At 37.2% G+C, this 13,047-nt stretch overlaps 1 protein-coding gene across 20 annotated transcripts in view; it reads right to left on the reverse strand.

Annotated features, from left to right (window-relative positions):
• NRXN1 (neurexin 1) overlaps window positions 1-13,047 on the reverse strand; it is a 1,006,580-nt gene that overhangs the window by 928,483 nt on the left and 65,050 nt on the right. For 10 of the 20 annotated variants that reach the window (XM_070429185.1, XM_070429195.1, XM_070429182.1 and 7 more), the window contains exon 2: window positions 7,757-7,774. The exons of the other annotated variants lie outside the window; for them this stretch is intronic. In XM_070429185.1, coding sequence (XP_070285286.1) covers window positions 7,757-7,774 — 18 coding nt within the window. The remainder of the gene's footprint in view (window positions 1-7,756; window positions 7,775-13,047) is intronic. 20 annotated transcript variants of the gene reach the window in all.

Below are 13,047 nucleotides of genomic sequence, written 5' to 3' on the forward strand. Positions count from 1 at the left end.
CATGGGGGAAAATATAGAGATTAATCAATTACAAACAATTTTAATTTCTGGATTAATACTCTCAATGTATTCTATTTAGGAACTTTCTATGTATTCCATTTAGCCCACACTCCCTTACATACAGGCACACAAAAGCAATACTTTTAGTGAATGGTACCCGGAAGCCTACAGTATTCATTCATTTTAGTGAAGTTAATCATTTCTTCCTCCTCCTGGGAGAAATGATATATACCATATGTAAAAATTTTATGCCATGAAATCCCACTCCTTATGCTCATTATATCATGTTTATCTATTTTCTTTTTCCAAATGAAAGTCAAAGGCCACCGCATAACACTATTCAATCCCAATCCAATATAATTATTTTAGAGCTACTCAGTCAATCCTTTGGAAGAAATGGGGTTAAATGGACCACCTTCCAGAGACTTCCGTTCCCACGCTGCCTCCGTGGTGCTGTCAGCACTCAGTTTTCATTGCTTGCACTGAGCTTGCAAAGCCAACTTTAGTTGATTCAAATGCTACCCACAGAGAGTGTGATTCAGGGCTGACTCAGCAGCGTGCAGAGCAGATCGGGGGCATCCCAGAACCGAGGCTTTGACAGGTGCACTTGACTGAAATAATTACCCACCGAAGGTTCAGCAGTACTGGGAAGGAAGTGTGGATGGGAGAGTAGGTGATGTCGGAGATCTAGTGGTACACAGTGGCAGACTTCCAGGAGAACAGAGAAGGAGGCAGGAAAGACCTTGGGCAAGAGCTTTAGTCATAAGGCTTGGGATCCGAGGTGGAATTTCAGTTATTCATAAGCTGGGAACCAAGACAGAGATGGAGTTTCTGTAAACTGGGCACTCAGTAGGAACTTCTTCACAAAGAAATGTCCTTCGTTTCTAAAACTGGGATTCACTGTCACAGTAAAATGTGAGACTGATGATGTCCTTTGACTGGGTCAGGAGGGTCCCAGGACCTGAGGGTTCAGTGAGCAGCACTTTCAGATCAGAGATAAACAGACTGAGCCATGAAGACTGACTCAAGTACTCACATGTGGGGAAAGGCAGCTGGAGAAGGAGCACAAAGGGAAGGAGCAGGTCCCAGGCTGTATGGCTTGCATTCCCATTTATATGCTCTCTCTCTCTCTCTCTCTCTCGCTCTCGCTCTCTCTGATAAACACACACACACACACACACACACTCACACACACACAAACACACACACTTATATACCATGGTCTGGTTAGGGAAGTAGCATTTAAATCCACCCACAGCTGACCTGTCACTACTCATTCCATAAAAAATATGAAGTGAAGGCTGAAAGTAATTATATACCAGAGATGTTATGAACAGGATGAAAATCATAGTTCATGAAATGCTACTAAATAAAACCCTGGAGAGGCAAGGCTTGGGCCCGACGGCCACCAGCAGTGTCCAGCTGCAGGTCTTCAGGGCAATCCTAAGAGTAACTGCACAGAAGGGACTTAAACTCTGTGAGTGGCCATTCCACAGCATTTAATGTGATCATCTACTTAGCCATCAAATTCCTTCATTAAGAGAACAGTTTTTAAGTAGTTTTTTTTAAAACTGAGGTTGCAAATATGCCAGTTTAAAAGTAAATTTTATTAATAAACAATATATAAAAACTTCTCAAATGTACTCTAAAGCTATGTCAGAGGAACATAAATAAATATAACTGTTGTCTGTAGGACACGGGCTACTGAAGGAAGACTAGGTCAGCATCTCCCAACCTTTTTAAGCAAAATCCACTGATTTTCCACATTACTGTTTTTGACTATTGAATTAACATGTATTAATCTAATACCACTATATAAAACTACTAAAAACAACTAGAAAAAAAAGAAAGGTATGTGTCCTACCTGCAAATTTAGAATCTAATTAGGGAGGTAAAACATATTAAGAATAACTGATTTATAAAGAATAAATTTTATAAAGTCTAGGAGTAAGTGTCAAAGGTATTGAGGATGAAAGACATCAGTGAGGTGAGCATCACAGGAAAAGCTTCCAAGAGAGAGGATGAGGGCATGTCCCTCCCATGAACCCAGATTGTTTTCTACCACATAAAAGAGCAACAAGAATAAACAGCACTCTTTGGCGGTCTGAGTACATCTTTGGATGCACCAGTACACGAGCTTTGGCCATTGTGAAATCCTATGGCTACTCTGGTCATTCTTCCAAATGGGCTGGACATTTCTGCAGTTTTATTTTTATTACCATTATTTCAGAACTATCATACAGGAGCCAAGAATGTAATTTACCATTTGGAGCACATGTACGCTACAGGCTAGAGAGACGCTGTGTGGTTTGCACATATCATCTAATCTACTATAACAACCCCGTGAGGCAGGAACCATTACTGCAGCACTTTAATATATGAGGAAATAGCACAGAGAGGTTAAGCAAACTGGTTGGAGCCAAATAGGAAGATCATGGTTGAGTTCAGATTTGAAATATGTCAGGGCCTATATTTTATAATTCCCACAAACATTTTTATAGAAAAGGCAACACTTCTTTATCATCCAGCACTTACAACATAATCTGGAAAATAGAAAGTGAGAGTTATTTAAGGGGCAAATGACTGAATAAAGAAATGAATGAACTCTGTAGCTTTCCCAGTCAGTTATGTAGCAGCAGTGTAGGGTAGGACCCAAAGTTTTCATAGAGACCTGCCTGGCAAGAGCTGGGTTAGTAAAAACATGAAACACACATTTCAGAAGACAGTGTTGGAGAAACAGTGGCTGTATCTGCCCCAGAAACTCAGAGTCTCTTCAGGGTTTAGCAGAGAAAGTGTTCAGCTAGTTCTTTTAGCAAAGCAAGGATAATATATACTTCTGGTACTTTATTTTATTAAAGTGATGGGCTTAAAACAAGTAACATTTTAAAACTAAGATTTAACATTTACAGAACTTGGATTTCAAACTCGATGTGGAGATACTACCATCAGCCCATGTGTATACGTGGGGACACTTGGGTACAGAAAGACCAGGTCTCTTCCCCCCAAATCACACAACTAATAAAAAGCAGAGACTATATTCAAACACAGGCAATCTGACACCAGATCCACACTTTTGCTATCAGACCTTACTGTCCCTTAAAATGAAGTAAGAAGGACATAAAACATGCAATTCATATGAGGGACAGAAAACTGAAACTCATAGATATAGACAACAGTATGGTTGATTACCAGAGGAAAGGGTGTGAGAGGTAGTAAAGGGTAAAATGGTGACAGAGGATGATTTGACTTTGGGTGGTGAGCACACAATACAATTTACAGATCATGTATCATAGAAATGTACACGTGAAACCTATATAATCTTATTAAGCAATGTCACCTCATTAAATGTAATAAAAATATTGTTTGAATTTATAATATTACAGAAACAATGAGCATCTAGATCTATTCCCATTTAGTGACAATTACACTTGAAATAATCAATAAAAGAAAGCAATTGGGGGTATGTGGGGTTCAAATAGGTTAGCTAAAATGTTACCTAATACTGAAATATTAGAGTAGTTATTGTCATGGCTTCTTAGTGCAATATTCCTGTCTTAATGGCTGTGCCTTGTACAAACCCTATTATATGAACAAATAAGAATTCAGTAAGAGAATCTGGTGGTCGGGATGGGGCCTGCAAGCATCAAGATGAAGTCTAGCTTCAACTTTTGACTCTAGCACTTATTAGGTATGTGTCCTAGAGGAAGTTAACCTCCTCCCACTTCACTTCTATGGATATAAAACAGGAATAACAATTATACCACCTTAAAGTTGTGGTGAGGTTATAAAGTTCTCAGTCAAGGGTGATTATGCCCCATAGGCCATTTTTTATTTTCACGATTTGGAGCAGATGTTACTGGTATCTATTTGTTCGAGGCCAAGGATCCTGCTAAACACACTAAAATGCATAGAAAAGCCCCCACAGCAAAAATTATCCAACCCAAAATGTCAGAAAAGCCAATAAGTTGAGAAACCCTAGTCAAATGTACATTAGCAATATGCCTGGTGTAATATTAACAATCAATATGATAGCCTTTTACTCTTGCTTTATCATATGTACAAAATTTGTGGAATAATTTATGCCAAAATTTTAAAGACTAAAAGGTTTTTATTCTTTCTTTAATCCAGGAGAGAAAAGTGAATTCAAATTATATAAATATTGAGTCTTTTGTAAATTATGTTTTCTGATTCTTTCTCCCATTGAATAAGACAAATTGTTAAATGACATTTAAAACAACTGGTAACTTTAACTACCATTCTGGCTCTGAAGTCTTAGTGGCTTGCTACTGATTTACAATAACCATTGGGAATAGTGGGAAACTTTAGAAATTAAATAAAAAACGTATTCAAAGGTTTGTTTTTATAATGGGACCCTTCCACTACTCTCTCCCCACTTCGGAAATAAGTTGTGACATTTCTTTAAGAAAAAAACTAGAGATTAGCATCCTCTATTTACTTGCCTCAATTAATTGCTCTGAGTATCTGTCTTTCTAGGCCAAATATATATTTTATATTATATTTATATAATTTTTTTCTAAAAGGATCAGACCTGGAAATTGGACTGTTGTCCTAAAAGAAATGAAAATATGCCAATCAGGAAACATGGCCAAGGGACCAGGAGGCTCTCATGTTCAACACAACGGACAGCTTCAGAGTAATCCTGTGCTTCACAGTTCAACAATAACAAGTTACTATGGCCCAGCACTGTGCTACATGTACGTGTAAACACAGGGACTCAAACAGCAGTGGCTTTGGTCAAGTACAACCTCTAAGCCTTCATTTCCACTCTCCAAAGTTAACATAAGTACTATTTCCAAATTGATAGCTTGCATTCTTCCTTTATGCTTTCTACTAGAAACACGCCCTGAGAAAAACCTATCACTGATGAATGCTATGTAGTGGGCTTATTTTTTAAGTTCATTTTTGGAGTGTTTATTGCTGTTTTATTGAAAGACAACTGATTTTTTGTATTGCTGATCTTGCAACCTTGCCAAATTCACTAATAGTTGTGTGTCGTGTGTGTGTGTGTGTGTGTGTGTGTGTGTGTCTATGTGTATGTGGTTTCCTTAGGATTCTCCATCTACAAGATAATACCATCTATTAGAACAGATAGTTTCATTTTTTTTTCATCTCCAATTTGAATGCCTTTTATTACTTTTTTAAATCTAATTTTCCTGGATAGACCCCCCCAGTACAACACTGAATGCCAGGGCCAAGAGTGGACATTCTTTAAAGAAAGTGTGATACATCCTATATAATAAAGAGGTAATATGCAAATTAACCCTGATGCCCTCACAAGATGGCTGCCTACGACCAGGCTGGTAGGCTTAGTGAGAAACAACCAAATGACTGAACAAGCAGGCTGCGTGGGTGACCAGGTCGGCAGGGTGAGGAATGAACAGCAGGCTGCGGGGAGCGAGCTACCAGCGGGGGGGCCGTGAGGGAACACCAAATGACTGAACAGCAGGCTGCGTGGGGCAACCAGGCCAGGAGGGGTGCTGCGAGGAGTGACCAGGCCAGCAGGGGGGGCAGTTGGGGGTGACCAGGCCAGCGGGGGTTGGCATTTAGGGGCGACCAGGCCGGCAGGGGGGGCACTTGGGGGCAATTAGGCTGACGCAGGGGGCAGTGAGGGGCGACTAGGCCAGTGGGGGTGGCAGTTGGGGGCAACCAGGTCAGAAGGGAGGGGGCAGTTGGGAGCAACCTGGCCAGCAGGGGAGGCAGTTAGGGGCGACCAGGCAGGCAGGCAGGTGAGCAATTAGGAGCCAGCGGTCCAACATTGTGAGAGGGATGTCCGACTGCCGGTTTAGGCCAGATCCTTGGGATCGGGTCTAAACCGGCAGTCGGACATCCCCCAAGAGGTCCTGGATCGGAGAGAGTGCAGACTGGGCTGAGGGGAACCCCCCCCCCCCCCCCCCGCACAAATTTCATGCACCAGGCCTCTAGTATATATATAATCTGTATATCTCACATATTATCCGGCCTTAATAAAAAAGATTATCTTGCCATTTATGACAACATGGATGAACCTAGAGGCCATTATGCTAAGTGAAATAATCCAGGTAGAGAACAAAAAAAAAAAAAAGCTGAACTCTCAGAAACAGTGATATAAAGAATGGTGGTTGTCAAGGGCTTGGGAGGTAAGGAGAGGGAGAAATGGGCAGGGGTTAGGTAAAATGGCACAAACCTTCAGTTATAAGATGAATACGTTTCAGAGTCAATGTATACCATGGTGAATATAGTTGATGATATAATATTGTATTATATAATTGAAAATGCTAAGATACTAGATCTTAATTGTCCTTATACACACACACACAAAGATAAATATGAGAAATGATGGATGTATTAACTAACTCTATAGTGGGAATCCTTTCACTATGTATACTTACGTCAAAGCATCACAATGTACACTTTAAATAGGTATATTACAATTTTATTTGTCAATTATACTTCAGTAAAGCGGATGGAAAAGGGGCACCTTGCCTTGTTCCTGATCTTAGGGGAAGACCATTCAGTTATTCATCATTATATAAGCTCTCAGTTGTGGGTTTTCCATAAATGCTGCTTATCCTATTGAAGAAGTTCCTTTTTACTAGTATACCTAGTTTGCCATGAGATTTTTGGTTTAGTTTTCTCTTTTTGGGGGAGCAGGTATGAAATGCTTATATGGTTTCATGTGTATTTTTCATTTTAATTTTCAAATATGGTAAACTGGTGATTTATTTTCAAATGTTAAACCAACATTGCATTCTAAATACTAGATATGATGTAGTATTATTTGTATATATTGTTGTTATATTTGTAAAAATATTATATAGAATTTTTACATCTATATGTATGTGAGATACTGATTTGTAGTTTTCAATTATTTAAATTACTTCGTCTAGCTTTAATATCAGTATAATAAAAAAAGACAGACAATAACAAATATTGGTGAATATTTGGAGAAACTGAACTCCTCATATATTGCTGAAATGTAAAATGGTGCAGCTGTTTTGGAAAACAGTCTGGTGGGTTCTCAAAATGTTAAATAGTTACCATATGACTCAGCACTATCACTCTTAGGTATGTACTCAATATAACTGTAAAGATATTTATAAAAACTTGTAAATGAATGATTAGAGTTTTATTAATAACAGCCAAAATTCAGAAACAAAATAAAATATCCATCAGCTGAAGAACAAACAAAATGTGGTCATACAGTTGAATATTATTCAGCTACAAAAACGAATAAAGCAATAATAGATGCTCCAACATTAAAACATGTTAAGTGAATGAAAACATACAGAAAGGCCAAATATTGTATGATTTCATTATATTAGTGGTCCAGAATAGGAAAATCCATGCAGTCAAAAAGTAAATTAATGTTTACCAGGGGCTAGGGGAGGGAAGAATGAATGTGAGTGAGTGCTAATTGGTATGGGGTTTCTTTCTGAGTAATAAAAATGCTCTGGAATTAGGAGGTAGTGATGGTACACCATCTTGAGAGTACACTAAAATCCACTGAACTGTTCACTTTAAAAATGAATTTTATGGTATGTAAATCATATCACAATTTTAAACGCCATATACTGGTATGTGTGCCCACATATACACATACAGGCATACACACACTGCTGATTTGATCACATATATCACTTGATTATTTTCAAGCAGCATAGAATTTAAAACTGAAAATAACTTAACTTTATAGTTCATGCAAACATCTTGTTATAGCAAATGAAAACTTGAGACATGGAGAAATTAAATGACTTACCCCAAATCACATAGCTAGCTACATAGAAAATAAAAACAAACAAAAAATTACTTATGGTCTGAGCTCTTTCCCTTTGCTTACACAGGAAAATTCCCCAATGTTTAAAAGCATGAAACAAAAACAAAGTAAAAAATGTACAAAAAAATAAAACCCAATTTTATTCATGTTGGTTGTTTTTTTTCTTAAGTTGTAACAAATATCCTCTGTGGTAGATGTTAGTATTGAGAATATTACCAAATCTATGATCACTCTCAGAAAGTGACATTGAAAAATCCTAAGTGGATACAATCAATGCTGTGCCCCTTATCTAACAACAGTAAGCATCACATATTTGTTTCCATAAAAAGACTAGCCTGAAAGAGAACATCAGATCTGCTCTCCACAAGGCACTATCTTTTCATATCAGATGGAGACAGAAGTTCTTTAAAGGACTTAAGAATGTTTTGTTCCAACCTCCCTCCCTCCCTCCCTCCCTCCCTCCCTCCCTCCCTCCCTTCCTTTTCTTCCCTCTTTTCTTTTTAGCAATCCGACTTTTCTAAAGTAGTCATCTCTTCTTGGGAAAAATACAATGGGCACGTACTCAGCATTTAAATAATTGGAAACTGACAGTCTTGTTTTTAACAAAAACTTAAAAAAGAAGAATCACGAAAAATAAGTACTAGGAAGAGCCTCAAGATAGTAAAGTTCATGCACAAAAAGGCACAAATATTAAAATCTGGAATGAAGGAAGCATACATGGCGTCCAGGAAAGAACTAGATAAATTTCTAGACTTTGCTCACTTGGAGGATTAACCTGTGGCTTCTGAGACCTGAACTCGAGGATCCCAATGCCAGCAGAGAGGCCTCAGGATATTCCTATTTTGCATCTGAGCCCAATACAGAGATTGCTGGGCTTTTCTACCTAGTGTATGTTTAAACCAGTTTCTAAAAACAAAAAATAGACTATTTACTCTCCACAGGGACACATTGATAACTTGGTTTTGCTTCTTGCATCAGGTGCTTAAAAGAATCAGAGCTAAAGTTCTTGTAGTCTCTTAAACTGAGAGAAAGATGCTTGTTTTGACAATTATATTTGGAAGATTCCATAATAACCTCAGAAATTAATCTAACTTTCTTTTCTCCTTTTAGCTCTGATATAAGTAGAAACAATTGCAGTATTTTATTTCTATTCTGGAAGTTCTGAAGTTGCATGCAGGCCAAGGAATTATAGTCCTGCCCTAATGTGACTCACAATGGCTTGTTCTGAAGAGAAACAGGCCCTTAAAATCCTGTTGGTCACAAATATAACCCATGTAGTGGCTCAAATGAAAAACTTGAATTGAACGGGCTACACAGTTAGCCAGTCTCAGATCATGGTTTGAGGATACTCTGTGAATTTGATTTGCTACACTTAATTAAATAGGGAGAATATCTATTTGCATTTAAAGATAAATAGAAAAAAATAATAAACTAGTGAAGTAATTTTTATATAATATGTCTATAATCATTAAGAAGAATTGTAGAAACTTATTTCCAAAATATTTCAAGCTGATTCACAAGACAGGGTTTCTTGTTTGTTTCTTATGCCTGCAATCCAGACACAGCTGTGCAAATGTAAGATTTTGGGAGTGAATCAGCTCTTATTCCCAACTGCCACATTCTAATAATGATTATGCACTTAAATATATAGCCCAATATTTTTGGAGATTACCAAAACATATATTTGGAAATAATCTTGTAAAGATTACTTTCACCAAAAATAGAATAATTTATGCTTAAACATTTTAAGAATATGAAATAGATTCTATTTCTTGCAAATGTAATTTCTAGGATGCTGGCAGCCTAGATTTAGATGTTTAACCAAGAAAAGAAAAAAGAAAAAAAATAGCAGCACGCGCAAACCAAACCACAAGCATATATTTCCAAGAAAAATATTATTCTTTTCTGAGTTTGTACAAACTACCTGTGACCTAGAAATCAAATATAAAAATAATATAATCATGTCTTTTAAAAAATATATTTTTATTTATTTCAGAGAGGAAGGGAGAGGGATAGAGAGAAAAACATCAATGATAACAGAGAATAATTGACTGGATGCCTCCTGCATGCCCCCTACTGGGCACTGAGCCCACAACCCAGGCATATGCCCTGACCAGGAATAGAACTGTGACTTCCTGGTTCATAGTTCGATGCTCTACCACTGAGCCACACCAGCTGGGCTAATTATGTGTTTTTAAATCTTTAAATTGGTCCTATTATCATTTTCAGATGATTAGTACATAACTAAAATAAGTTTTTTTGTAAAATGAAATAACATATATATTTGGGATAGAGAACAGGCATCTGTGGACTGCTCACTATGTACAGATACACTGATATGACCTTCAGCGATGATATATCCATTGACAAAACTATAACGGCAGTAGCTGGAACATATATTACAGAGGCCCTTCTACAGATGAGATAACTGACTCTTTAAAGAATTATTCACTAGAGATCAGAATTCAGGTTTAGATTCCAAGTTTCCTGTAGACACTATGACAGAAATGCAAACAAGTGTGAGCAACGGAGAATGTTACTTAAGCATTCTTAAGATAAAACCGCCATTATATGGTGGTTTCAAAATGTTTGACCTTAAATAAAATTACCTTTTCTCTATACTGGCTCTCTAGACATCTTCCCAACATTCTGTAAAGTTAAATTAGAGTAGAAATGTGATTAGATGACAGCAAATCACAACAATTTTATAAAAGGACTGCTTTTCAAGGACATGGTTCTTTTTTAATGATAACAAATGTCATTTGGGTATTATTACAGTGTTTCTTCATTTAGTCCCTTTCTTTTTATAATAACACTAGAGGCCTGGTGCACAAAATTCATGCACTGTGGGAGGGGGGGTGTCCCTCAGCCCAGCTTGCACCCTCTCCAATCTGGGACCCCTCCGGGGATGTTCAACTGCTGGTTGGATGCCTAACTACTCCCCTGCCGGCCCAATTGCCCCCAACTGCCCTCCCCTGCCAGCCCAGTTGCCCCTAACTACCCTCCCCTGCCAGCCATCTTGTGGCTGTGGGCGCCGCCATCTTTGAGGGTGGGGCAGTCAATTAGCTTAATCCCTCCTTATTGGCTGTGGTGCTGCCATCTTTGCAATGGTGTGAGGGTCAATTAGCATATTCCCTCTTTATTAGATAGGATACTAAATTAAGCACAGATTTTTTTTAAAAAAAAATTTGGTCCCTTCCTAGTTTTCCAGGATACAATCCTTCCTGGCAGGATATCATTTCTGGAACCATATTCTTACTTCCTCTGCTGGGATAAAAAAATCTTGTATAGGTTTCCAAAACCTAAATAGGTTTTATTGTCATTGCATTACTCAAGATTAGAATGAATACTTTTCTAATTGGCAGCAACAAAATTGTATGTTCCTTTAAAAAGAATGCTTCTTTTGACAAAAGAAACCCTAAACAAAACACAAATCATGATTCTCTGAAATTTTCAACTGTTACTATTTTTCAGAATATATGCTAAGCATACTCAGAGGCCTGTGCTGCTTAAGATTTTCAATAAATAATCACAATTACCATAACTTATATATTTAATCTATGACAATTAATTTTCATACACTGTTTTAATTGAACCTTACAATAATTCTAGGCTGTAAAATCTGTTCCTCCCTCCACTTTCCAATTTTAAAAATAAGGCAGAGGATGCTAAGAGAGGATAAACAACTTTTCTAAGTCACAAAAGTAGAGAGAGCTTATGTTTGAGCCATGCCTGCCCACCACCAATTTTTGTCCACATCAGGTATAAAGCTTCCATCTGGAAGAGCACCTTGGCTCAGCTCTGCAGCTCCAGGTGACACCAGGGAGAGTTTCATCCTGTCTTATGTGTCAGAGACAAACATATATATATATAACAGACTTCTTAAGATTAGACATAATTCCCTATTTACTAACAGTCTTTCTGTAGATACTAATTTATAAGTGGCTACATTATCATAATTACCTTGAATTTCTATACAAGAATCATTTCCTTTGGATAGTAGGTTCTTCCTTTTCAATATCCTCATAATCGGAATCCCTGCTGGCTATTTAGAATAATAGGACTCACAACAATCCTGACACAAGCAACCTTCCCACATATCCCTTCTTTTGCTCCATCTACACATGTAAGAACTTTTATGAGTTCACACTTGTTTCAACTGTACAATTTGATGATGCATCATCTGTATATTGCATTGTGTGCCCATCACTCAAAGTCATTCTTCTTCTACCACCATATATTTGATCCCCTTTACCCTTTACTACCCCCCCACCCCTTCCATCTGGTCCCCACCATACTGTTGTCTGTGTCTATGAGTTTTTGCTTATTTGTTTTTCATGTTTGTTCACATGTTGCTTTCAGTTTTATATCCCACATGAGTGAAATCATATGGTTCTTAACTTTTTCTATCTCACTTTTTTCGCTTAGTGTGATATCCTTAAGATCCATCCATATTGTCACAAAAGGCAGTATTTCATTTTTTCTTATGGTTGAGTAGTATTCCATTGCACACATGTACTACACCATTCTAACCCTAAGGCCTGGTGTGGTCTCAGTGTATTTATCTATGTCCTTCCAGCCTATTTATCCCTCAATATTGTTTTCATTGTTATTTAATTTTTAAAAATTTATAGTCTTGATTCATTGCTTCTCAACAAACATCTATACAAATTAATGAGATATCTTGTTAAAATATAGATTAGATTTTTTTAGTAGGTGTCTATTGGACTTAAAATTTTTCATTTTTAACAAAAACTCCATGATGGTATTGCTTCTGGTTCATAGACAACACTTTAAATAAGAAACACTTGAACCACTACAAAGAACAATAGTTATATACAAGATGAATTCATCATTTAAAAAAATAACTCACATATACTGTTCAAGGGTATAGCTATTGATATAATTAATATGGCTATTTGTTTAAAAGAAAAGAGATGTTAAGATAAACATAAACATTTATATGCACAGCTCTTAGGGATATTTAAGTTCTAAAAAGATAGGTGAAAAAGAAAGTGAATAATATAATCCATTTGGATTCATCTATACCATTTGGAGAAAATCTTTGTGATATACTCAATCAGACCACGAATCTTAGCAAATGATTCAGTCACTGAGGTTGGTATTTAGGTAAGAATGGCTCAGAATGGTCATTCATACTTCAGGCATTTCTGGTTTTGAATAAGGGTCAACAAAGGGGGAATTTTATTAATTATTTTCTAAAGAAGAAAAAGATAATCATATGCACATAGCGACAAATATATCTTCCAGAA

Source organism: Myotis yumanensis, unplaced genomic scaffold (genome assembly GCF_028538775.1).
Source record: "Myotis yumanensis isolate MYYU_CA2020_CCGP unplaced genomic scaffold, mMyoYum1.0.hap1 SCAF_11, whole genome shotgun sequence".
In the NCBI taxonomy this organism is placed as follows: domain Eukaryota; kingdom Metazoa; phylum Chordata; class Mammalia; order Chiroptera; family Vespertilionidae; genus Myotis; species Myotis yumanensis.